General features: G+C 50.3%; 1 protein-coding gene across 1 annotated transcript in view; it reads left to right on the top strand.

Annotated features, from left to right (window-relative positions):
• Positions 1-27,026, top strand: part of LOC140694342 (unconventional myosin-XVI-like) — a 126,484-nt gene that overhangs the window by 65,581 nt on the left and 33,877 nt on the right. The window contains exon 10 of the mRNA XM_072957620.1: positions 5,578-6,651. Coding sequence (XP_072813721.1) covers positions 5,578-6,651 — 1,074 coding nt within the window. The remainder of the gene's footprint in view (positions 1-5,577; positions 6,652-27,026) is intronic.

Below are 27,026 nucleotides of genomic sequence, written 5' to 3'. Positions count from 1 at the left end.
ACTATCTTTGCGCCTGAAAAGCTGGAACCAGTTTTATGGGCTGGTAAATTTTAACACTTGTTTGCAAACTATTAACAAGCTGGAGCCAACTATTTGAAAGTCTGATTTTTAAAAGTCTGGGGTTGCTCTTTGCAAACGGAGACAAGGAAAGGAAGACCAGGGTCCCCACTTCACTTTTTCTTTGCCAGGGAGCTCTGAGCTGGGAGCTTTTCTAGAAAGTCGAGTCTTTAAATCCAGCGTGCTGGCCTTCTCCCCAGCACAGCGACGACTGGATGGTCAGGTTTCTCTTGGGCAGCTGTAGGCTCCAACATTGAACCCTGGCCACGTGACCTCCTCACTCACCCTCCTTCACGCTCCAGTAGCCCAGCCCTTACACATAACATCAGAGGAGGAATCCATATTTTTTCATCACTGTGCAGCCTCCCTGTGCTCCTTGGCGCTCTCTTCTCCATGCAGTCACTCCGCTTCTGTCATAATCCGTGTGGCCATTTTTCTTCCCCCTGGTCTCTGAGGCCCTCGGGGAGAGGCCAGGCTCGTGGAATACACTGAATTCATACGTGTTGAATGGACAGGTTGTGAAACAGACAGTCACGTTCTCCTGTTACATCCAGTGACACGCTCTCAGGGCAGCGTTCAAGGAGAACCTCATTTCTGTCATATTTCAGGTGTTAGATGAAAATATAAAGGGGCTTCTGTGAAAAATAAGTCAGCAAACATGAAGGGTTACACTTTGGATCTTGCCAAATTGAGCTCGTTTTGATTGATTGATGAGAAGCGAATTCTATTTTCATGAAAGCAGTACAAGAAATATATTTCTCTAACATTTAGTTATTTGTTCTTAATGAGTATTTATTAAGTGCCTACTGTGGTCCAAATGCTATTCTAGAATAAATATATAAACAAGACAGTAAAAAAAAAGGAAGCTAACAGTATTTCCAAATTAAGCCACACAGCTAACCCATTCTTGTACTTACGTATATAAACTGTGTTTTGCGGGAAATGGAGCTGTATGAATATTTTCTTGATATACAAGCTTCTCTTTTCTTTTTTCTCACATATTTAATATGCAGACATCTCAGTCTGAGTGAGAAGGGGCCCCGATAACTCGTGTCTTGTTACAAAGTCACTGACACGCCTTGGCAAAAAATTCAAAGGGGAAGTATTTCGTACAAGAAAATTTTTATCTCCTAACAGAACTTAAAAATGACACAAGTCATCACACAGTAACTCCGGTAAGAGTCAAGTTTAAGAAATAATGAGAGGGCTGAGAATGTGGCATTTGTCCCTGAAGTTACTGTCAGGACAGTAAGACTTGCCTAAAGGTGGTCTGTGACCATGAAATATCCACCTGACCCCATCTCACTGACATCATCAACTCGTCCCAAATGCTTTGCCCGTGAGTCTTAGGACTCAAACAAATTGTTAAGAAAACTCTTCATGTGAATTCATTTTGAAGAGCCCTTAAGTGCATACTTGCAAGTGAACAGTTATCCAGGGCTTGTGTGGACACACGCACGCACACGCACACGCACACACGCACACGCAGGCACACAGGAACAGCCATGAAGCCAGATTAGGCTCTGATTCTCTGACTGTGGTGGTCTCATTCTGGCTGATGCAGAAGGAAGCGCTCCAGGTCCCAGCCCAGACACTGTAGCTCGGCAGTCATGGGGTATTCCAGGAAGTGCGCTACCCACACTCTGTTAGGCACCCCAGGTGACCCGATACCGAGGGACCCCAGACCACGCTCTGCAGAACTCGTGATTAATTTCCGGTTCTGTGGTAATAACATGATGATGGTGGTGACAGCTGACACTTGCTAAGTGTCTAATCTGTGCCAAGCACTATGCTGAGTGTCTTCACTCCCTAGAACTACCTGATGGAGAGAGACTGTCATCCCTCTCCAGATGAGGATGTTGAGTCAGGGAGCAGTGTGTGTCCTGTCCCATGTCACACGCCCGAGCTTTGGACCCAGGCAGTCAGATTCTAGAGAGTCTGTTTCTCAACCACTTCCTGACAAGCCATGCTACTTTCATTTATAATCATTTAATACAAAAAAAACTTTTCTCTGCATCTAAAGCTTGCCTTGAGGGAATATCATATCAGCTATCCATTGTTGCTTAACACAGCCTCCAGACTTAGATATCTAAATAAAATGTCATCACTTTATTATTGTCTTAGGTTCTGGGTGTCTAGTGAGCTCATCTGAGTGGCTGCCACTCAAGGTCCTCCATGAAGCTGCAGGTGGTGGCTGGAATCGCCTGAAAGCCAGTCACTTGCATCTCTGGTGTCCTAGACATCTGGGGACTGGGACTCCTGGGCCATTTCTATGTCTAGGTGGCTCCTCCACTTGGTTTGAGTAGCCTGGTAGCTTCAGGGCAGCTGGACTTTTTCTAAGGAGAATCAGTGAGTCAAAGGCACATGCGCCAGGAAGGAGAATGCCCCAGGCGGGAACTGTATTATCCCTTATGAACCAGCCTTGGAAGTCAGGCGGCATCTCTTCCACCACTTCCATCCACCAGGCAGTCTCAAAGGCACATCTAGGCTTTAAAAAGTGAAATAGATTCTACCCCTTGGTAGGACTGGGAACATACTGTGGTTTTCAGAAAGTACAGACAGTCTCAGTCCATCCTCTGGACAAAACAATTCACATCCCACCTAAATATAAGAGGCACTCATGCCACCCCTCCCCCAGAGCCTCAGTCCATCATCACATCAAGTCAGTCCAGGGCCCAGATCACACCATTGAAATCAGATCCAGGTATCCTGGCTGCTCGGGTAAAGCCCCTTAGGTGGAGGCTCCCCCAGTACTGTCCCTAACTCTCTGAAGACAAGTTACCTGTTCTCTACACTACTTTTTGTTTGTGCCTTGATGAGGATGTAGTCCCAGTGTCTAGGAAGTGTTTTCCATAGCACTTAGGGCCATGCTCTGGAATCTTGGCTTGCCTTTGGATATTATTTCCTCACCCACAAGAGGTGACTCCTGTTTGGTGCTGGTAGTTTTCTCAGCTTGACTGCTGCTCATAAAATTTTAAAGCACCGTAGCCTCTTTATTTTGTATTAACTCTACCCTTTTCAAGGCATAGCTGATACAATTCCTTTAAAAGCTTTGTGAGTTTCCTATGAATCAATTTATAATCCACTTCATTAGTCAAAAGCTACATCCACAAATCTTTTTAAGATAATCTCTTCTCTATGTTTTTTTTGTTTCTTTTTTTGTTTGTTTTATTTTGTTTTTTTTTTTTTACCTGCAAGGTTTCTGTGGGGCAATACTCTTGATATTCTTAGAAGTCCTGTGGTTTTGTTACTTTGAAAGGGTCCAGTGAAGCGCCACCTTAAATCTTTCTGAGGTCTTAATAAAGGGGTTTATAGTCACCTTGGCTTCATCTTTAGATCGTGTTTCCCTGAAAATGCCCGAGATTTATTCTCTGCTTACAAATCATTTCTTAACTTCAGAGCTTTTTGCTATCTGGATGGCCTGGCAGTGAGAAACAACTTTATTTTCAAACTCAGAAAGTCCAAACTCCTTTATAGTTAATAGTTCTTTCTTTAGATTATCTGTTTTTCTGTAGGCAGCTGGGAGAATCTAGGGGGCCGCTTTTACACCCTAAAAACCTCCCTACTTACATCATCCAGGTCCACAGGTGTGTCATCCAGTTCCCACTTTACTGCAGGTGACAGTGTTGCTAAACTTTCCACAAAGGTGTAAAAAGGCTTATGTTTCCTTCAGGACCCAGTGTCTTCCTCACTTTCCTTTAAACCTCACCAAGAGCTTTCCTGAGGGTCACGCTTCTGCTAATAGTCTCTTCAAGACTCCCCTGGTCTCCATGACCCTGTAATAGCAACATTACAATTGTGTCTGGTTCACTGGCTTTCTGGAAGAAGCTTACGAGTGGCTGTGTCTTAGCACGTTGAAAGCCTGGGGTAATGCTCTTCTGTGACAGAATGTGCAGTTTGGGTATTCTGTGCTCTTAAAAGTTGGCTGCTTTGGGGGAAACCCTGAATATACTGGCATTCAAAGATGTCCCCTGAGTTAGAAAATGAACTGTGTCCTTTTCCATTCTCACTTGGAGGGCTGCCGTTTGTTCCATGCTTGCAGGGTGTCAGCATCTGAGCTCAGCCCTGACATGCAGTGTCTGTTTTACCTCTGAGAGAGTCACTGATATCACCCCATTATGCATGACTGCACTGAAGCCTGGAGAGATTTGATCAAGACCTCTTTTTAAATTGTAATTTGCACCAGTGCCATCCCTGCAAACACACACAAACACACAATTCTGTGACCCTTTATGGCCAATGGTTCCCACTTCATAGCGCACCCTAACATGCTATAGTATTTGCTCACTTGTTCTCTTTACTTCTTTTTTATTGTCTGACACACCTCCCAGTGGGGCAGAGGAAGGCGGGGCGCACTTTCTGTATATTCACTAATGTGTCTCAATAAATACCAGCTAAAGGCATGCCTAGAATGATAGCATAAAAAAACAGCCGTAGTGGGAAGTGAATCCAAGTCTATCTGATTCCAAAGCCTTTCTTGTTAACCCTCAGAGTGGAGTTGTCACCCCAGAAGTGGAGATGGGACTCCCATCACATGTGCAGTCGTCATGAGAGAAAACTCCAGCTGCCCTGAATCACTCAGGAACGCAGCACAGTTAGACGTACTTATTTATATCAAGAATTCCTACAGATTCACAAAAGACCAAATTTGTAAAGTAGTTAAAGATTTTTGAGAAGTTTTGATATTTCAGTAATTTTCTAAAATTAACATCTCAGTGTCCAGAGAAATTAGATTTAATAAAATCTTCCATAATTTATAGTAAATAAATGAGAAAGAGAAGTCTTTTAGAATTTTTTAACTTAAACATGAATAAATGTTTTGAGTCATATTTAAATAGTCTTTCTGCCTCTTTGAAAGTTAGTTCATACTAATAATATTATGCTCATTTGTTTTCTTAAATACTTTCCCTTTTTTCAACTTAAGTTCTCACTTAAGTTCTTTAATATTAGCCTCTTCACTTCCCTGTTAAAGCTGTTAGGATTCAAATATATTAGTTAGTGGTGAAACTCGCCCTTGGCATAATTTTAACAAGGTCCTTTTTGGAAAACTGGTCTGTCCACGCACGTAGCTGTGGGCGTCGGTGTTGGCTGTGTTCGTTTCAGTCTGAATGATCGGCCGAGGCGTCTCCGCAGGAGGCACCCACCGGGGCCAACTCGCTGCGCTGCTTGTCCTCCCTAGGCTTCCATTTCCTCGTCTCTGAAATCGTGAGGATGGGGCAGCCAGTGGTCACTTAGTTCTAACCTGCGGCAGGCCCGAGCGCAGGTGCCAGCAGGTGCCAGCAGCAGCGCGGCCCCTCCCTCGCCCGCGGCTGGCCTTCCTGGGCCTGCTTGGGTCCCCCCTGGGGGTTGTCCTGCAGCTGCACGATCAAATCTCGCTCTCCTCTTGGCAGCGGCGGGCCGTGTGGGGAGACCTGGGCCCCTGAGGTGGAGGGGCGCAGGCCGGGTCCTCGGGGTCGGGGGTCCCGGCGGCTCCGCCAGCCGGGCCGCCTCGCACAGCCACCCTCTCTGTCCCTCGCGCAGGCCTCGCCCGGCCGCGGCCGCACAGCGATGACTACAGCGCCATGAAGAAGATTCCGCCCCGGAAGCCCAAGAGGAGCCCGCACACCAAGCTCAGCGGCTCCTCGGAGGAGATCGCGGGCGCGCGGCAGGGCGCGGCCGGGGCCGGGGGCGCGCGATGCGGAGGGTCCGGCCCGCAGCGCGCCCGGGGGGTCCCCGCGCCCCCCGCGCGCGAGCCCGAGCCCGAGCCCGTGTACATCGAGATGCTGGGCCGCGCCGGCAGCCCCGAGCAGGCCGAGGCCGTGTACGAGGAGATGAAGTACCTGGCGCCCCCCGACGACCCCGGCGGCCGCGGGGTGGGCGCCTCTGCGGCGTCCGCGTCGCCGCCTCTGCCGCGCGAGGCTCGCGGCCCCTTCCTCCCGGAGGACGGCGACGCCGGCAGCCCCGCGCCTGGGCCCGGCAGGGACGCGTGCGACATCCCCGCGCCCTTCCCCAACCTGCTGCCGCACCGGCCCCCGCTCCTCGTGTTCCCCCCCACCCCGGTCACCTGCTGCCCCGCGTCCGACGAGTCGCCCTTGACGCCCCTGGAGGTGAAAAAGCTGCCGGTCCTGGAGACCAACCTCAAGTACCCCGTGCAGCCCGAGGGCGCCAGCCCCCTGTCCCCTCAGCACCCCAAGAACCCCAAGGGGGACGGCGACCGGCCTGTGTCCCCCGGCGCGCACAGAGCCTCCCCGCCCCCCACGCCCCAGCCCGCGCCCCCCGCCGCCCCCCGGCCGCCCGCACACTTCACCTTGGTGCCCGAGCCCGGCGTGGGAAGGCCCGGGGTCCCCGCAGACCCGCCCAAGGGCCCCCCGAAGCTGGACTTGGCCCAGGCGGGGGCGCCCTGCAGTCCCTTCTCCAAGATCCCCTACTCACCTGGGAAGGCGGCCTGGGCCGACCACAGGAAGGCCCACCCCGGCGCCCCCTCCCCGGTGCCCTGCAGCCCCCCGAACTCCAGGCCTCTGGGCAGCCCCCTGGACGAGCTGGCCAGCCTCTTCAACTCGGGACGGAGCGTGCTGCGGAGGTCGGCGGCCGGGAGGAGAATCCGCGAGCCCGAAGGTGAATCGCGCGCACTGGGTCGTTAGGTTCCTGGGTCTAGGTGTGCGGATGTCCGCTCAGATCCAATTTAAGTCATGTCTGAGGTGATGGTGGTGGTCGTTATGAGCAGATAACGACTTAAAAAGTCTTGTGCAACCCGTAAGGCCAAGGAGGTAAGAACGAGTATTTCTGTTTTGTAGATAAAAGTTTACCGTCTGAAAATACGTAGCGCTAAACTGGGTTTAACGCAGCCTGTGACTTGGTAAGAATTAGACAGAGCAAGATTCAGCTTGAGCCACTGATGTCTGGTTCCTAATAATACTCATTTCCAACATGGACACGGCGTTTTTGTGACACTGTGGTGCGGGCCCCTCGGCTGTGCAGTTTGCAGTTGCCCCTGGAGTGTCCTCCGTCTCGTTTCCCACCTCGCTTCCGCTTCAGGTTCCTGGGTTGACCGCCTGTCCACTGACTGCCTTACACTCAGGACCACTCACTTTGTATTGTTTTGAACGAATGATTTTTTTTTTCTTTTGCTTGTATACCGCACTCAGAACGCTTTAACTCAGTTCTGTTAAATCCGCATCTTGTCCTAAGCAGCTCAGCCTAACGCCTGGTTAGCCGTTGACAGTCCAGTCAGGTGAGCTCAGGGCTAGGCTGCGGCGGCCGGAGGCTGTTGCCTGTGTTACAGAGTGTTTCTTTAGTGTCCCTGTAAAAGCGGAGCTTACTGAGCAGAAGAATCCTCACTGAGAGCTTTCTGCTCATCTCTTGTTTGTAGTTAACCACATGCGACAACGAGGCCTTTGTGCCAAAGGTGCTGTTTGGTCACAGAGTCTCTTAATAATCATAAAAAAGATAGTCATCTTCCAAAAAACATCCTAAGTCTTTTATGCAAAAAGTTGTCCAATGTTCTGTGTTTCAGGGAAGAATTACATCAATATAAAGTGTCTTCTCTTTAAGGAAGTTGTACCAGGTCCCTCAGTCATGATGCCATTAACCCGAATGTGGATGCCAACTCTTAACATCCGCATTTTACAGAGGTCGGGAGCTTCAAAGCGAGGAGGTTAAACACCTTCCTTAAGGTCAGGTGGTAGAGTGGAAATAAAAATTTGACTTATGATGTAATGTTCTGTTGTAGACATTAGCCTGCTCTTTCTCCTAAAGAAAATAACAAATACGTTGGCTTTCCTCATTTGAGGAGGTCCAAAAACTCTGGCAAATCTAGAAAACATTCTGAATAAGTGAAAAGTAGGTCAAAGCTAAGAACACTTAGCAAATGAATGAACCACCTACTCCCTCTTACTCTTCAGACAAATCAACTAATTGTTTAGCTAACAATTTCTTCTTAATTATAGGCCATTAATAAATGAAATTGTCCTTGTAAGCAGGAGATTGTTTGAATTTCCCAAATCATGTGTTTCATTCCAATGAACGACATGGAAATCTAAGGGAACAGCATTAAAGGAACAAATTAATATTTGCTTTTAGATATATATATGTATTTTAATATATGCTTATTAAGACCGCATAAACCTCATTTTACTATAGATGGGAGTTGGGTGAATTCACCTTGGCTCTATTCAAGAAAGTGAAGTTACTGAATTTCTAGACATGCGTCATGGTTTGGAAATCCCTAAGTCTAGGCTCTGAGCAGAGTGGGTTACAGGGAGGCCCCCAGGCGGGGTGCAGGGACGTGCTAATCATGTTTCCCGTGGAGGCTCTAGCCAGCATTTGAGAACACACAGCCAAACCTCAAGAACAACATCATCGTTAGTGCAACTCTAAAATTACGAAACATCTATTTTCCTACTGTGGGCTTTTACAGAACGTTCTTTATTTTGAAAAGATTGACTTGAGCCACTTAGGATTTTCTCACAAGTAGACGAATTGGCAGCACCTGCCCTGGCGCTGCAGTCAGAGACCAGGTCAGCCCCATGGGCCAGGCGTCGGGGGTTCCAGCAGTGCAGCTGAGAACTCTGTGGTTCTGGATGGTCCACGGCGAGCGGAATACGCTTCCCAGCTTGCAGGCTGTATTCTCACGGGATGGGCAGGTTTTAGTATGTAAAAGGGGCTTAATAAGAAGACATGGAAGAAAAAGATAGTCTTAACATTGGAGCTGCTTATATGATTATTAAGGTTTACACCATTTGATCCTGAAGCCAGTAATCCATTTCTTCTGAATGAATTGCATGGCTGTTATTAATGATTTACTGTCGTCTTGGGACTCCTTTCCTTTAAAGTTCTAAATCTTCTACCTTCCCTTCTTTATACTTAAAGAGATTTGTCTTTTCACCTGAAATAGCTTTCTTACCCAAGAACCCAGTGGGTGGCTAATTCAGCCTCAAGGCACCTAAATTAATTACAGCTCATTTCTTGGATATTTGTGAGATGGGGAAATTGTACTGCACGTTTGCAGAAGGGTTCAAAATATTCCCCTTGCTTCTTTGGAAAGTGACCTTGAGGAGATTAAACTGCTCCTTCTTACCCTGCTAGAGATATTCCAGTTAAAATATTCAGGAGGGTGAACTGTGGGTAGGAAGTGAGGGCCTTTGGTGTTTAATTCCACTCCATAGACTTAGATGTGGGATTCTATAAACACGATGTTTCTCAAAACAGTTCATTCTCTATAGACTCTTGGATATTCAATTTGAGGCACACCAAGTCACAGAAATTCCAAGAATCCAGGATGCAGATACAGAAAAATGGTGATTGTGCAGGTGGTAGGTGTGTCTGTAACCTGAGACAAGTCATACAGCAGCAAGTCACAGAAGTGCCCGCTCTGCCCCAGGCATCATTTTAATAACCTGCTTAATTCTCGCAAGACTAAACGCTGTCTGCTGCTAGTATCCCATTTGACAGATGGGATAACTAAGGCACAGAGATTAAACTTGCTCAAAGTCTCTTTCCTTTGAGAGACATAGCCTGACTTGAATGCAGTGGAACGTGTTCCACAAACTCAAAAATGCCATATGTGTCTTTTACAGCCCATGGGTGTATGTATACAATTTTGGAATACTGTCTGGGGGCCACTTGGCCCTTAAAAGTAAGAACGACTAAGTGTTAAAATTGTCTATGCCTTTCTGTTTATTCTGTTCATTCACAAAGTGTTTTTCAACTGATTCTATAATATGATTGATGTTCTTATGCTAATTATTGATAGTTGCTCAGTTTCAAAAATTATGAGACCAAATTCAAATGAAGGGGGAGAGTCATTGGCTTGTTTGGGCCACCAGGGTGTGCCATTGCTCCAAATGGCACTGAGGCAGCTGGTTGTTTATCTGGAAGGAGAAATAAAATGAGTCTGTTATTCTGGACCTAGTGAAAAAGATCAGGATGCACAGACATTGACAGAGATGCGGGCCACCTCGGAAATCTGAGAAGAAAGTGGAGGAGCTTGATTTGCAGAATACTCTGTAAAAGACAGTATTGTATTACTTTCTGATACTGTGTGTGTTTAGTTTATATGATGTACAGAGGTAGTTAAAAATCATACTGACAACAAAATATGTACACACAATATTTCTTTGCATATAGTAGGTGTTTATTAAATGCATTTGATGAAAACCTACCTTTAAAAAAGCAGTTTGACTTATAAATATATCTGATAAATCTAGCCCTTGTGGCATTTTTACTTAAAAAAAACCACTTAAGCCAAATGGAAATTACTCCTAATTTCAAGCATTTTATTTTATTGCATTAACATTCCAAATAAGAGTGTTCTGAGTTTTTAAATCAGAATATTATATAAATGAATTTTTTTACAGTATGATACTTGATTCCATAAAGCCATTTACTTTAAAAAGAATTCTTTTTAAAGTTGGTTTTATGGAAAATTTCAAACACATTTAAAAGTAAGGAGAACAGACTAACGAACTCTCTCTAGGGCCAATTCTGTCTCGTCTTCACTCCTGCCCAGTTCCCTCTGCCGTCATCGGATTGTTTTGAAGTATGTCCCAATGTCAAATCAATTTATTAATAGATATTTATAAATATTTTATTATAGAAGTCCTTTAAAAAATAAAATATTTATTCTTAAGTCACTGTAATTAGCATAGACCAATCAATCCGTTTGAGCTTCACGGATGTGAGATTTCTGCTCAGGATAGAAGCCTGCCTCTGGACACTGGAGCATCGTTTTTCATGATATAAACAAAATAATTCTCAGGAGTGAGCTTCCCCTGCAACAACAGTGGCCGGCAAGCTCTCCCACAGGGACTTCAAGAGGCTCAGAGCACAGCCCCGGCCGTGGGCAGCCATGCAGACCACTTTCCCACAACAACAACAACAACAAAAATGTGGATTTCTAAGTATCGCATCCAAACAGAGCTAAGTACGAAATGTCAGCATTCCGTCGGACATATAGTTGCATCTTAAATCAATATTTTATGAGGTCTTGATGTTTGTCTGCCAAATTAAGCACAATTACTTATGCATTGTTTAGTTACAAGAAGATGCTCCAGAATCACCACAATATCACAGAATCACAGGCGGAGACCTACGGTCCGCTCAGGGATAGTGTCGGTAAACTGCCACTCTCTGCTCCTGGTGTTTGAAACAGAAGTTTCGACGGTGTCTTCACTTAATCTGTGATGCAGTCTAATGAGATTGCAGCCTGAGAACTCGGTCCTCCGTAGGCAAATCTCCACATCCCATAGCGGGATGCAGGGCTTGCCGCCCCGGAGGCTTCGTGCCGCCTCGCCGGCACTGCATCCTGTGCCGAGCCCTTCCCCTCTCACTCCCCACACGCTTTGCTTTCTCTCCATGGTGATTTATTTGTGGGGAGGGCGGTAGCCGGAGGCTTCAGGAAAATTATAGAGGGCGTGGACGGACAGGCACATAGTTTACTGATGTGTTGTGGGGTGTTTTCCTGCCTCGCATGAAGATCTCCCTCCCCTGAGAGTGAGGAATGCCTCCGTGTTCTGGAGCCGTTTGAAATCAACACGAGATTTCCCTCATTTTCCAAATGAGCAGGTCTTTGGGCAAGTCCTCTGCTTGTCACTCAGTGGACGCCAGGCAAGGATGAGCCAGAGAAAGGTGCTCCCCCCACCCCGGCCCCCGCCTCCGCCGTGTGTCAGTGAATCTGAGCTTTGACGTAAGGAGAGTCACTCTCTCTGTGAGAAAAGGCTTGCTTCACCCACGTCCTGGCCCCTCCGCGCTGACGGACAGCATCTGAGTTTGGAAATCGCAGCCGTGCCTCGCCACGTCTCTGCTTCCCCAGACGTCCAGCACACACAATACTTAGGCCATCTGCACTTGGACGAGAGCTTTCCGCTGGCGTAAGCTGATCAGCAGCCAAACTGACCTACGTTAGGAGCACAAAGCTCTTGGTCCTCTGTGTTAATTGGACGTTTTTACAAAAGAACCTACGCTTTGTTGTGAATGTTCATGAGGTTTTTTTCTCACACTTTACAGCGCCTTCTCTCAGGAATTCACACGGGGAGATCGTGCAACCAGCGACCTGTATTAACTTGTACAGCGGACTCCCTCGCAGTCATCCAAGAAGCATCTACTTAATGCGAGTGCAGGGCTTGCTACTGGGAACCAAAGAAGAGAGAGAATCGGCGTGCCCTGCCCTCTCACAGACACCGGGGGACAGCTGGGTCCACCCCATTTCAGTGAGGGACAGTCTAGCAGGAAGCGGCCTTACCTGGGGGGCCACAAACCATTCGTGGGGCCGTGACTGAGCCCCAGGCGGCCTGGGGGCCTCGAGCTATGCTTGTTCCTTGTTTGGGGAGAGACTTCACAGGCTTCATCCGATGCTCACAAAGTGTCGGCGACCTGGGTGGAGTGCAGGGCCCTTCCCTGCAGCAGTCGGGCACAGGTGGTGACGGCGGCTGGGAGGAGGAGTGCGTTGCCACTGTGGAGTCTAGGAGAGCCCGGTGCCAGGGCCGACCTCGAGCAGGACAGGTGATGCGTGAGGATGGTGGGGCACGGAGTTCCCCGGGTGCAGAAGGAAGGGTTAGATATGGCAGCCGGAGTTGCTGATGTGGGGTGAGCCCTGCCCCTGAATGTGTGCTCAAGGTACCTGGTCCTTTTAGCTGGGAGCATGAGACCAGAGAGGGCTACTGGTCTGCATGGACACAGACCAGGTGTGTTTTCGACCTGGACACTTGGCGGCAAGACCCGGCATCCTCTCGCACGTTCCTCTTCTGTCTTGCGAGCATTCAGCATTAACCCCTGGGGTCGCTCCTACAGAGCCGGCCGGGAGCCAGAGGGCGAAGGTAAACCCAACGGAGGGCAGCAGTCCTAGGTACGTGCGTGTGACCTCCGACAGCGGGAGGTGCTCAGAAGCACCACGGAGCGCGTGGTCGCGGCACTCTGTGAACAGCTGACATTTGTAAGTGGCTCTTTCCTGTCGGCCAGCGTGCTGACGTCCCTTGTCCCTGGGTCCTGTCTCCGAGACCAGCGGAGCAGGTGTCAGCCTCCCCATTTACTCATGAGCACTCAGGGACTCGGAGGGGTTAGGTGGCTTTCCCATAATCGCAGAAACTAGTCATTCCCAGGGTCAGAAGTCAAGCACGTCCCTTTTCTCCCAAACCCTGGATTCTTCCTATTATAGCATTCTTCGTCTCCAAAAACAAACAAACAAACAAAAACCAATTAAAATGTAGGAATGATGCAAAGGCCCTGTCTCAGGAAGTCACTCCCTTCTGAAGGTAAACGTGAACTCCTCACCGGGAGATCTGGGACGAGGGCACAGAAAACTCAAAAAAAGCCACATGCAGCTGCTGGGCATGCTCCTGAGGGACATGCAAGGGCCGTTTTCACCTGAGAGGAGGTTCTTTCAGTGCCGCTTTTCTATAAAACCTCTCCGCTCTCCTGTCGCACAAAGCACCCGCTTTGGGTCAGGGACGCACAGCACACAGGCTGCGTCAGAGTACGTCCTCACCTTCAAAGACCGGCTCCTGGCCTTCTGTCTCCCTTTGTCTCAGCCTCCGTGAGGGCTTGCTGGGCACAGCGCCTGCCTACAGGGAAGCGGCCACTCACGGAGGTTGCATTCTTTGCAGAGTGCCCACCCAGCGCCTTTCCTGAAGGAAGTATTTGACTCTGCAGGATGTGAGCGGCCGTCCTGGTCGTGGGGCATCTCAGATGCCTGCTCAGGACCAGCCGGAAGGTAAAGGTGTAGCGACCCTCACCTCATCCCCGGAGCCGTGCTGAGGGCCGCAGGGTGGTCAGCCGTGGTCCTCGGCAGCTGCCGGGAGCAGGGCGGGAGGGCGGACACACCCAGCGTAGCTCTCCTCGTCCATCTCTACGGCAGCTTCTGGTTTTCTAAATTATGTGGTTGCGGAAGCAGAGAGATAACAGTGAACTTAGAAACACGGCTGAATGAGAAATTAGTGTCGGGCCCCGACTCAGAGCCCTGCAGCACATGTTTGCTGGGAGAATCTTCAGCTCTTCAGGTCTCCTGAGCTGGGCACCTCCACTGGGTCCTGCTACCTCGTTATTCTTGGAAACCCAGAAGCAAAACCAAGTGGAGAGTTGTGACAATTAAATATTTAGATCAACTGATCAAAACGTTACCCTCTGAATAGTGTGAGTTGTCTGGGGAAGTTTCCTTAACACATTGGCCGTGCAGCTGCAGCTGGTAGCACGCAGCCGTCCCGGGGACTCGCATCTTGCATAAATAGTTCTTCATCTTGAGATGAGCCAAAGGAGGCTGGGGAGCCGGCGCAGCTGGGCTGTTCTCCGAGGCCCCGTCCGTGGGAGGAGACTCCATTGTACCTGGAAATCTGGGGGAAAAAGGCAGTCTTTTCCGAAGCGGATTATTTTTCATAACCCTGGAAATATTTTTCATACCGTCAAGCCGTTAAAGCAAGCGGCCATTGTGTACGGTGGGTCTCTCTGCTAGATTCTGAATTAAACTCCCACTGGGGGCTCCGAAGAGAAACCCAGGGCTTTATCCTCTAAGCCACTCGGAGACGCTCCGTAAGCAAGTTAATAAAGACCTTCCTGACCATCTGCATCTCATTCTTGCCACATAATACAATGTCCTGGGGTTTCCTTCCTTTTGTGAAGAAATGCTTGGAAGAGACATGGTGCGTGGAATGTTTTCCTAAAGATGGGCTGGCTTGCTACCCTGTTCTCTCCTTCCATATGAGCACTGGAAGAAAAAACCCTGTTTCTTAATTACCTAAGAGTGTTTAGGTCCTTTATGCCAGTTGAGTCATTTTTTATGATTAATTCTCAGATTAGCCTAGAAAATTCCACACCATCTGAGAGTGAGCTCTCTTCGGGGTCACGGTACCCAGTGCGCCATCCCAGGAGCCAGCAGTCCCCCTCCTACCCACCCACCCACCGTATGCAAACCTTCTCAGACCCTCTCTTAGCCTGGCTTTCTCTCCTTTCTTCTTTTGATTTCTCCTCAAAATCTGCAGTTTCATACTTAGTGTGCATTTGCAATTACTGGGCCATCGCAATTTCACGTGCAGTGAATACACGTTAATTGTAACAGGACAATAGACAACACTCTGGTTCGGTTCCTCCCACGTAGATGATGAGGTCCTGAAATAGGCAGGGCCCAGACCAGGCAGGTGCGAGCTGGACGTGCGCTGACATGCGTTTCCAGCGGAACACTCCCTTTGCCAGTTCCCGGGGAGGCCGTGCATCGCCCAGAGTCCTGCAGAGCCTCCAGAAGAGCCACTCCACACCCAAACTCCACTCCGGCTCATGATCAAATATACTCTTCCAAAAAAAAAAAAACAAATGTCCATCTTAAAGAAGGGAAGGACTGACGGGTACATCAGAGGTCCCACAGGAAAAATTCCCAGGCATGTTTGGATCTGGGTTTTATTACTCTCTTTGATGTGGAAAGACCCAGGAGGTAAGAGACGGAAGACTTGAGCAAAGCAATGGGTGAAAACTGCCCCTCTGCAGGCATTTGCATGTCACTGAAAAGCAAAGTAAAACTCGCAGCCCTTAAATGACTTCCTGAAGTCACGTTTGTTCGTTTGTTCGCTGAAGTTACCTTTGCTTAATTCCAGTTCTCAGGTGAGGCCACCAGCCGATGGGGCCAGGCTGGTTTTAGACGCAGGATGAGGGGGTGGCATATAGAGCACAAAGGACTAGTTTAACATAGGGTGACCCCCACAATACTTCTCCCCGTTCACTTTATCTTTTTTTCAAGTAAATGACTGATGCTCAGTGGCAGATCTGTAGTGCAAAAAGAGTGATTTTCAAAAATTTTTCATGAGAATTGTATTAACTTTATTTTGTCTCTTGGTATTTAACCACTTCTATGTGTGGCTCGGAATGGGGCCCCTCTTGGAGTTTTAACAGATAAATTGCTTTAAGAATAACTCCTTCGGTCCTTTAGAAAGATGTAGTCTGCACTCGCTCCATTTCAGGGACACTGTCGTCTGCTCCCATCTTCACATGCTGTCCTGGTGCCTTCTGGGCATCCCTGTCTCCACCAAGCAGACCTCAGCACAAGCCGAGATGTGGCTGCATCACTTACGTGTCGTACAAGACAGTCAAACTCTGATTGCTGGCATTCATTTCACTGATGGCGTTGCAGCCACGGGGGGAGTCTCCTCTGCTCACTTACTCAGGCTTGAAATCACGTCTGATGGACGGAGGCTGGGATGCTGACATGGGACAGCGGCACTATGCTTCTAGATGATGGGGAGGGATCAAAAAAATGTCTTTTTAATCTGATGATCATTAGAAAACTCAGGGATGTGGTCCAGCTGCCAATCAGAGAGCATTCCCCTTGCTGCAGGGATCGAATCCATCCTAGGAACTCTGTAATGATTTTAGGGAAGACGGTCCATTTTTTAGATAATAAAATCATTCTATGACATGGCCGCCAAGACATACAGTTCTTCTCAGAATTTAAACCATCAGAGGTTCACCTCAGGCAAAGAGATTCAACTCGCCGTAGAATTGTGTGTTGCTGTTTGCTACCTGCCTCAAGTTTTCAAAAGGTTTTGGAAAAGTCATTTAATAAGAAAGGGGAGCTTCATTCATCTGTTCAGAAAATGCATTGAGGGTCTGTTTTGCGCTGGGCATTGTAATAAGTTGTATGGATTTTAAAAGTGAAATACAGGGTCTGCTGGGAAGCCGCTCACAGCAGGGAAACATGGAAAATCCAAGGCACCAGGTAGCGAGGGAGGAAGTGAGTGAGGACACCATTCATGTTTCTCCAAACACTGCCTACCCTTAATGCCTGTGAAACACTGCATTTTTATTCGATTCATGCAACTCTCTTTCGTTTTAAAATGTTTACTGTGACCCACTACACTGATTTCCCAAATATGACTTTGAAACACTGGTCCGGAGGGTAGGATTTAGATGGAGGGGTGACGAGACTGTAGGCAGACCCCTCCCTCCGGCTGAGGCAGCGTGAGCTGCATCAGGACTGTGAGGAGGAGGGTTCAGAGCAGGGCAGATGCCATCAGTAAGTGACGCTTGGGGGAGCGACACCAGGGTGCGTGGAGAGGCGCTTCTATGTTCATTTGCATGTAAACATGTATACTTCACAAATGGTTAATGAGAAACGCTTACTTGCAGGCGTTCGAGGAGGGGACCCCATCTCCTGGCTGGCTCGGGGGGTCTCCTCCTACAGCCCGGGGTGAAAGGCGGGCCCACGGGAGACCCCGGTCAGCCCTTTCCCACGGGGTCCCAGTGGCTCATCCATCCTGAGTAACTGGCATCCGCGCTGTGACAGCTCCCAGGAGACTCAGTCACCTGCACGTAGGGATGGAGGCCAAGGGAGTTAGAAACGCCAACCAGTCTGCCCAGGGAGGGACCCAGTCGCAGGAGCCAGCGGAGAAGGAGGCACGCGGCTCGAGGAGGCTTCGGACAAGAACTCACGTCTACAGAGACATTTCAATGTGTGACGGAAGGCGCTGCGGGCTGGCAGCCAGCCAGCGTGGGCAGGGGCTGTCCCGGGGGGGCAGGGGCCCACCACATGTTGTCACCCTGCAGAGACGCCCCTGCCCCAGGCTGAGATGGCTGCTGTCCTGAGCCCCCGCGGTCCCCAGTGTCCTGCCCCCCCACCCCGTCCCCTCCCTTAGGTGCTGACACAGGGAGAGGCTCCCAGGGCCCCGTGGGCCTGGGCCTCTGCCCTCTGGGCTGTGCGGTATTTGAGGGCGGACACATTTGTGATTAGTTCTGAGCAAGACTCGACCCCCACCACTGCCTTCTGGTTTTTGCCTTTCGCTGACCTCCCTGGTTGTCCATGAGCGCGCTGCAGTGCCGTCAGTGAAATGAATGCCGGCAGTCAGAGGCTGCCTCGCGGGACACGTGAGAGATGCAGCCGAATCCCGGCTTGTGCTGAGGCTCACGTGGTGGCGGCGGGACACCCGGAAGCCCCCAGAACAGCATGTTGTGACAGAAACAGAAGGCAGTGCCCCGAAATGGGGCAGATGTAGATTGTATCTTTCTCAAGGGCTGAAGGGGTTATCCTGAAAGCAGTTCGTCTATTAAAAATCCAAAAGGGGCCCCATTCTGAGCTCCACCTAACGGCAGTTAAATACCAAGAGCCAAAACAAAGTCAACACGATTCTCATGAAAATAAGCACATAAATAAATAAATAAATGAACAAGCCGCCTGGTTCTAGAGGGATCTGGGCCGGGCTGTTGGTTTTCCCCGAGGGAGGATGTAGAGGCTGATGGGAGTGCCACAGGGACACCTACTGGGGTCTTTTTTCAGGTTGGGGCTGTCCCTAGCTGCCCATCCAGGCAACACCCTGCAAGAGTCCTGACCATCGGGAGCCCCCGATGGAAGGACAGGAGCACCGTGCTCTCCGCCTGTGCTTTCTGGGGAAGGAGGGGAGGAGCCGCCCTCCCGAGCCAGGGCCGCTGTGCAGGTGCTGGGTCCTGGGACGCTGGGGTGCCCGTGGCCACGGGCACCGGGGGAATGTAACAATAACCGCTGTGCAAACACCGTGGCCCGTGCGATGAGACGTGAGGAACGGCTCTCCGGGCCGGCTTGCTGTGTGGATGCTGCACGTTCAGCTGTTTTGGGGCGGGCAGGCTGCAGGGGAGAGAATGGCGACGGGCTTTCCCTGATGGCGGCCGGGGCAGCAGAGGTGGGCTCCCAAAGATCCGGCTCGTCAAACTGAAAGGGAACTGGCGCAACAGAATTTTCTGTGCCTTTTTGGGTGAAAAACCTTATTTATACTGACAGGCATTTTTTAGCTTTACTATGGTGCGTTCTTGCCCTGCTCAGCACATATGTTGTTGAAGATATCACTCTATTTCCTGCTTCAGTTGGTGTTTTTAGCACAAACCATCTCTGAAGACTTGGCAGGGGAGGGGGTGGCAGGCGCTGAGGGGAGGGGCAAGGGAGCACTCCCGCCCCACCCGGCTCAACCCCGAGGATGCGTAGTGAGGGGCTTCCTGCGGAAAGGATGCTTCAGACACGAGCTCAGGAGCAGTTCTGAGCCACTCAAAGGTGCTGACTCCAAAGAGGATTTTAGGAAGTAGAGAGGAAAGCTGGGGTGGGGGTGGGGTCTAGCCTGCTAAGAAGCAGGGCCGGCGATGACATTTTCTCAACCTGCCCAGCCTTTCCAGTTCCACCCTGTTGTGTTTTGCCATTTCTTGGCTAATCAGTTCCTACAGAATTATGACCACATTGTGGGACTCGGCCGTGTCCCAGGAGTGGTGGTGAGGGAACCTCGTGTCGGCCCGTTTCCTCGGGACTGGTGACACTGAAGCCCTCTCTTGATGCATTTCTGGGGCTGTTCGCAGAGGGACGATAAAGTCTGGTTCGCCCGGTTTCGGGTCAGACTTGCAATGTTCATTGATTGACTGATTAATTAGTGGAGATGCTGGGGCTGGAACCCAGGACCTCCCGCACGCTAGGCATGCGCTCTGTCGCTGAGCTGTACCCTCCTCCCCCCACCACGCTGTTCCAGACCCAAGCCCCTCCTAGCACGCGTCTCCCTTGGGTAACGTGCCCTCCGCGGGCAGCTTACATCTCGATGCGCGACCCCACGCGTGACTCCGCTCTTCTTGTTTGAGTGTAGGACCAGCCTCCGGGTCGATGAGAATCTTATGATTGACATCTGTCTTTCTCTGAGGCAGTGTGCCAAATGTTTGGTCCTGCTCTTCTGTATAAGAAAAAAGTCAAACTTCCTTCTCAGAAGCCTGTGACAGCAGCGTGCAAGGGGCTGGGGAGTGGCCCTAGGTCCTTGTGTGTGTTTCTTCCTCACGGGCAATGATAAAAGATTCCGGAGAAATCAGAGATATGACATGCGTTGTTCTTGTAACACAGGGTGAGTTTGGTTTAACACAAACTAGGTGCCGATTTGGGTCGGAGAGGTCCTAGCCACCTGTCTGTGTGTGTCTGTCGGCAGAGTCTAGCTGCAGCTTCTAAATTTTAAAAACAAGGGTGTGAGAAGTGGCAGGACCATGCCCGGCTCCTCTCGCAGCCTTTGTACTTTTCCTTAATGCCGGAGAGGGAAACACAAGCACGCCCCTCCCCGCAGTAGCTTTTCTGCAGAGGAATTTTCCTATAGACTTGCAGGATGAATTACAGCCAGCACACGTAATGAGTTTAAAATGTATTTTCACATTTTTTATGCCTTGCATCACACTCTCACTCAGCATTAAATCAGTCAAACAGCTATAGTTTGTTTTTCTCCTGTGTTACTGAAACCTGGATCCTAATCTCGTATGTTTCCAAAATACACTCTCAAACCATCTCAGGTTAAGGTAACTGAGGCTGAAATGATGTCTTTAAGCATTCTTCTTAAAGAAACCCTCCAGGGCCCGTTCCTTCCTCATTCCTCTTGACCTTTCTGTGGCATTTGGTGCCATCAGCCTCCCTCTGCTACAAGAAGCCCTTCCTTCTGCTGATCGCTGACCCTCATCCCTGCCCAGGTGCTCCCCCCAAGCCCGCACCTGCCCTTTTGCACCCACAACCCCCTGTACTCTGCCTTCTGGCTCCTTACTCGGAGGAATGTTGCTTTTCCTGGAAGCAATCCTCCCTACCGAAGGATTTTTAGATTTTTTTTTCAGTCCTAGTAACGCTCTTGTTCAAATAATCGCCACTTGGTTTGCCCTGTGGGTAGGTGGCTGTCGCTTCAAAGGCCACATCCAGGGCTCCACCCTCGTCCTGATCACCAGGCCCCTGCCTAGTCCTGACTCATTCCCATCCCTCGGCCCGAAGGGACCACAGCTCGGTGAACCCCCAACTTCCCTTCCTCCTGCCACTGCCTGAGTCTAAATTCTCACTGCTTTTCCATTTCTAACCTCTCCTCGAAGCTCGTCAGCGGTACGCTTTTGGGGCTGGATGAATAGCCCTTTACAAATCCAGCCTCCCTCCCACCACACCCTCGCCCAGAATCCTCGCCGGAACCCACTCGGTGATGCTGCCGAGCTCCCGGCGGCTCATCCCCTACTTCCCAGGGCAGGGAGAGGGCAGAGCCCGTGAGGTCCTGACTCTGCTGCTCAAGGTTCCTGCTTCCTGCTTCCTGCTTCCTTCTCCCTCCTCCTCTCCACATTCTGTCCATGCCTCCAAACCCAGGGTTTTCTCCCACTGCCCACACAGTGGGGCTCCCCCAGCCGCCGCAGCCCGTCTCGCCTGTGGACCCCTGGGCATTTGCATGACTGTCCTTTCAGCCTCTGGTCCGCTGTTGCCTCCACGTTTGCCCTGAAGGGGCCGAGGAGGTGACCACTTTTGAGCTGGGTCACCTTTTCTGTCGAGTCACCACTCAGATGCTTGAGAAGGGGCACCTGTTAGGATGCACCCTGGGTGTCACTCCCACACGTGTTAGCAATTTATGTGTCAAAGGCTTTAACACAAAAACCCAGCAAGCATTAATTCAGCCGAGTAAGATGGAACTCCTGCAGTGGCTGGTCTAGGTTGCTCATTCCTGCACCCCTGAGGTGGTTGTCCAGCCATCTGTGCTTCCGTGCATCCCTGTCCTTTACGTGTCTTGTCGCCCCTCTCAGATGGGAGCATCTGAGGAGCCAGTTCTTTGAGGCGTATCTTTCTAAAAGCTCTCGGCTGCATCTTCGTATGCAATTTGAATTGTGTCAGACTTAACAGACACGTGTCCAAGCCCTGGAGAAATCTCCCAGTTTGGAGGAGGAACGTGGTTGGCTTCTGGGTCGCCATCAGCTCCCCAGAGTGGCCACCAACTCAGGGCCATCTCAGTGCTTCCCAGGGAGGGAGGCCACTGTGCCGCTGTCTTCTGGACGTCGACTGGGAGTGAGTTCGCCTCTGAGTCGCTCACTGCAGCGCGTGTTTCTCTAACCCCCAGACTTACTCAAGGGGTCTTCCCCACCCCGAGAAAGACGCTTCTCTCCCCCGCTGAAGAATCTGCGCTTTCCTTCCCCAAGAGACCTACCTCTTCTTAGCCTCCGTCTCCCCTCTGCTTTCCCTCAACAAAACCCTGTCTTCTTTCCTCTCCTCAACGCAGCCCCCATCATGAGCATATTCATTCCTCTCATGTCCAGGGAAGCGGCCACTGCGGTCCTGCGGGCAGCATGGAGTCGGCCTTTCCCGCCAGGACATTGCCCCAGGACCCGTGTCAAGCAGCAACACGCCTCAAAAGACTGAACAGAAACAGACCCGCAGACACAGCCAGCACTGTGATAGTTGCTGGGGAAAGGGGGCGGGAGGGGATAAATTTGGGAGCTCAAGACTTGCAAATGTTAGCCACTAGCTATAAAAATAGATTTTTAAAAAAGGTTTCTTTTGTACAGCACAGGGAACTATGTTCAATATCTTGTAATAACCTTTAATGAAAAAAATATGAAAACGAACATATGTATGTATGTGCAAGCCTGGGACACTTGCTGTGCCCCAGAGTAAACCCGGGGCGCAGGATCTGAGCTGACGCATCGCCGCCCAGCGCTCTGTGCCCGGGACAGGTTCTGCGTTCTCTATTTTCAAGAAGTTGAAATTTGTCCCATTGGCAGAGGAGGGCCTTTTTTAAGGGAAAGAATAAAGAGGACAAAAATTTAGGGAGCAAAGTGGACATTAACTTAAAATGAGGAAATACAGCCAAGGACTCATTGTGCTGTGCCTTGAACAGGACCTGCACGTACCAGATGCTCCACAAATGTCTGTTGAAAGGAAAAGAGAATAAGTGACAAATCTATCGCTGCAGCCGCGTTGCTGTAGAAGGTTGGTCAGAGAAAGCAGACAGGTCCGGAGATGTTCACGTGGGCGTTTGACTGATTGTCACTGGCCCTTGCAAGTGGGGTGGTCTGGAGCCCCCACTGTAGACTTGTGGTCACCCTGCCTCTGACTGTCTCTAGGCACCGAGATCCCAGAGTCAACGCTGACCAAACTGCCTCTAGTGTCCTGACGTTAGACATTGCAAAACCATGGGGAGTGAGATTCTTTGCGGAGTGACCGTGTGGACCTTGTGTGTTGGTAGGACGGTCCTGAAAGAATCATCGGTGGTCATGGTGGGAACATAGTGGAAATACCCAGCGTGCCGCCATCCGTCAGGGACAGATGTCCAGTACCTGCAGGCAGCACTCTTAGGTGGACGGCAGACAGCTCTGCCCTTTGCTTCTGTTTCTGGAAGACATCGCATTACTGTGGCCTGTATTCCCCACCCTGGCGTCCCATACCTGCGAGTGGCTCATTTATTTTGTACCTGGAAGTTTCTACCCCTCAGGTGCCCTCACCTGGTTCCCGCGTCCCCCCGCCACCCTCCCCTCTGGCAACCACCTGTCCATTCTCTAAATCTATGACTCTGTTTCTGTTTGGCTATGTGTGGTCACTTGTGTTGTTTTTTAAAATTCCACACATAAGTGAAATCATACAGTATTTGTCTTTCTCTGCCTGACTCATTTCACTTAACATAATAAATACCTTCTAGGTCCATCCCTGCTGCCCCAGATGACAAGGCTTCATTCTTTGCACAGCTGAGTAATATTCCACTGTGTGTGTATGTGTGTGTGTGTGTGTATATATACATATATATATATACACACACACACACACTGCATCTTCTTCATCCAGTCACCCGTCCGCGAGCACTTGGGTTGCTTTTATATTTTGCCTGTTGCATCCGCTGCAAGTTAACGCCCTTAGGTAGAAAGCAAACAGCTCTGCCCTTCGAATAAGTAAAATGCGTACTCACACACTGTGATGTTTTCCGTACCTTCTAATTTTAAATAGGGATTAGAACTCAAAGGTGTGTTACTAACAGTGGAAATCCTTTTATTCGTTTCCAATAATCTTATGTGAGTGGGGACAAATGAGTACTGTGATGTATGACTTCTGTATCATAATTCACATGATCTGTTTGGTTCATAAACTTGTCCACTCTTCTGCAGTTACAGAAAGTGTGCTTTCTCTTACGAAATGATTTTTTATGCAAGGCTGTTGTATTAATTTGTTTGTTATTCATTATTCTCTTTTTCCATCAAATGTTTGTTGAGCTCCTACTGTGTGCAGGCACCCTTGAAGGCACCAGTATCACATCTGAGCTCGTGCTGACATGTTTCTAGAGGGAGGAGAGGGGAAATAAACAAACAATGGAAATGGGATGTGCCATTGGTGAGGACTTTGCGCAAAACTAGAGCAGGTTGTGGGAACAGAAATTGACGGGGGCGGGAGAAAGGCGCTGTCGTCTCAAAAGGGCTGGAGGGCCTTTCTGCTCAGGGTGATTGGAGCAGAGCCCCGCGCTCTCTGCCTGGAGGGTGAGGGGCTGAGTGAAGGGAGGCCGAGAAGCCAGTGGGGCTGGTGGGGCTGGCGGGGCAGGTGGCAAGAGGGTTGTTGGAAATGAGGTTCAGGACCAGCAGGCAGTGCATTCATGGGGGGATCTCTCAGCCTCAGGAAGCTTTTGCATCTGAACCTGAACAAAATAAGAAACTAGTGCAGAGACATGAGTGGCAAATGGCATGATCTGACTTAGCTTAGAACAGGGTTTGTCAACCTTGGCCCCACGGACACCCCGGGGACGAGTCCTCGTGGGGGCCTGTCCTGTGCATCGTAAGGGGTTTGCAGAATCCCTGACCTCTACCCACTGGATGCTGGTAGCACCCACCTCCCCCAGGGTGACAACCAAAAATGTCGCCAGACGTTGTCCAGTGTCCCCAGGGGCTTGAGGGGGGCAGTAGCATTTCCTGTTGAAAACCACAGTTTTCAAAAGATCTAACTACCCCGTGTGACACTTCAGTTATCCAGAAGCCAGCCCTGGACCACTGAATTCTTCTTTTTTTTTTTTTCCTGTACTCACATGTAGAGATTTGCTAGAATTCTCTCACTCGATTAATACTCAGCTTAAATGTGCCTTGCTTACCTGCTTGTGCTCAGTAATCACATCCTAACGTGAAGGCCAAGACTTCGTCTTTGAGCCAGATCCCTGAGTGACTCATCTTTCCCGTACCTGTGAGAACAGCCCCAGACGGGTCCCCGGGAGCCCCGGTTCACAGGCTGGAAGAAAATACCGCAGCTCTTGCAGTCAGCTCGTGTCACGATGTGCCCGACGGGAGGGCTGCCTCGGAACTACACAAACCGCTGATTTCACAAGATGCAGAGATGCAAAAAGGCTCACTGTGAGGGGTTGACAGCACTCACTCCCCCACTTGTTTGCTTAGATTCGGTGAGAATCTCAAATATGTTCTTTTGGTGTGCCTTTTCTTCACCCTCAAGACCCTGCTGACCCCTGCCTGGAAACGTGAACAACTACGATGACTTCATTTGCTCTGTGTTATCCGGTTTTTAATTTCCCGTGAAGGATCCGTCTCACAGCTGCGCTGCTGTAGCTGAGACTTCTTTGCACTGAATGCCAGAGTCCTCTCGGTTTGTTCCTGATGTGTCTCCTCCTGTGCTTAAGCAGAGGAGCGGGTGTGCCTGTAAGCAGAGGAACCGTTCCTGCACACAGCCGGCACTGCAGCAAAATCAAGACGGTTGAGAGTTTCTGCCTTTGACCCTCATTGTGGCTGAACTGAGAAATTAGTGAGCTGGGGCGCAGACTGTCTTGCACGTGGATTCAGCCTGGAGGAAAAGGGTGCCTACGAGCCGAGCCTGACACAGAATGAAGTAATCAAGAACCCTCGGGTAATGCTCATGGACAAGGATAACCCCAAAGTGGAGAGGTCGATGTCCCGCTCTGTGTCAGTGGCTAGAGTACCATTTTCAACCTGGGGCTCCCAGTTCGTTACCACCGGGGCACTGGTGATGAATGAAAGGAGCAGAAAAGAAGCTGCCCTGTCCTGGAGTCAGCAGGTGGGAGAAGGAGGGAGGGCTTTTGAGGGGGGGCCCGCGCCGAGGCGGGAGTGTGGGCGGAGCCCTGCAGGCCTCGGTCTAAGCCCGGCTGCAACTCCGACTGATTGTGAAATGTCTGCAGGTAGGTTTACCACCCCAGGCCTCAGTGACCTCATCTCGAAAATAGGCCAGAGAATGGCAGCTGCTCAGAACTGTACTGAAGGTGAGCGTCAAGCCCCAGGTGTGGCAGGGGACTGGCAATGCTGTGAGAACAACGGGGAGGAGCCTCATCAGGTTGACCGTTCGTTCTCACATCTTAGGTTCGGAAGGGCTCACTGCCTAATTCCCACCAGAGCATTCCTTGGATGGACAGACGTGTGCTTTTAAGATAAAAACATAAGGAAAGTTTTAGTGGATCACAGAAGCATCACAGCCTAACTCGTGATCAATTTTTAAAACATTTCTTGGCTACAGTTTAACCTGCTGATTGGAAATATGAAAAAAATTAAACTTTAAGAGTAAAAATGGAGGTTTTGCATATAGTTTAATTTTTACCTTTTTGGAGGAGGTAATTAGGTTTATTTATTCGTTTGTTTTTGGAGGCAGCAGTGGGGATTAAACCCAGGACCGCGTGCGTGCTAAGCCTGCGCTCTGCCACTTGAGCTGTTCCTTCCTCCTTGACTGTAATTTAAATACATCCATTGTTTATGAGATAGAAATCAGTTATGAAGGAAGCTTGCGTCACGTGTTCGTACCAGGAGCCCCCAGAGCGCCTCTGAGTTCTGAGTCCTGTACTGACAGGTGTAAGAGGGCGTCCCTGTTCCCCAGGCGCTGCTCCCTGCTTCCCTCCCCCCAGAACCGACCATCGCGCTGGAAGGAAACCTCAGCTGCTGCCTGCGGGGGCCTCCGGGGATCCGCCTGCGGCCTTCTCACCCGCCCCTGCGCCCCGCGCCTCTGGAAAGCGTGCTTCTGCCCGGTTCCCTGGGAAAGGGGAGCTCTTCCCTGCTCTGGGGGCGGGGAGGCTGTCTGTCCGCACAGCTGCTGCTTCCGCTGCCCCTCTGAGCCTAGACAAGACCCCAGGGAGGTTTCCCTGGGCCGCCTGGGCAGCTCCCCCGCACTGGGAGACCACCACTGCCCGCCACCTGCTCCTTAGTCCCCTTGTCCGCTTGTCCGTCGTCACTCACGTCCTGGGAGGGGCGTCCCAAGCTCCCTGTCCCTGCAGCCCCCCGAGGGTGTCTGGCCCAGAGCCAGCACTCAGTGAACACCTGAATTGAAG

Source organism: Vicugna pacos, unplaced genomic scaffold (assembly GCF_048564905.1).
Source record: "Vicugna pacos unplaced genomic scaffold, VicPac4 scaffold_21, whole genome shotgun sequence".
NCBI lineage: Eukaryota > Metazoa > Chordata > Mammalia > Artiodactyla > Camelidae > Vicugna > Vicugna pacos.
Note: the sequence above shows the minus strand (reverse complement) of the source record. Positions and strands in the feature narration are given on the sequence as shown.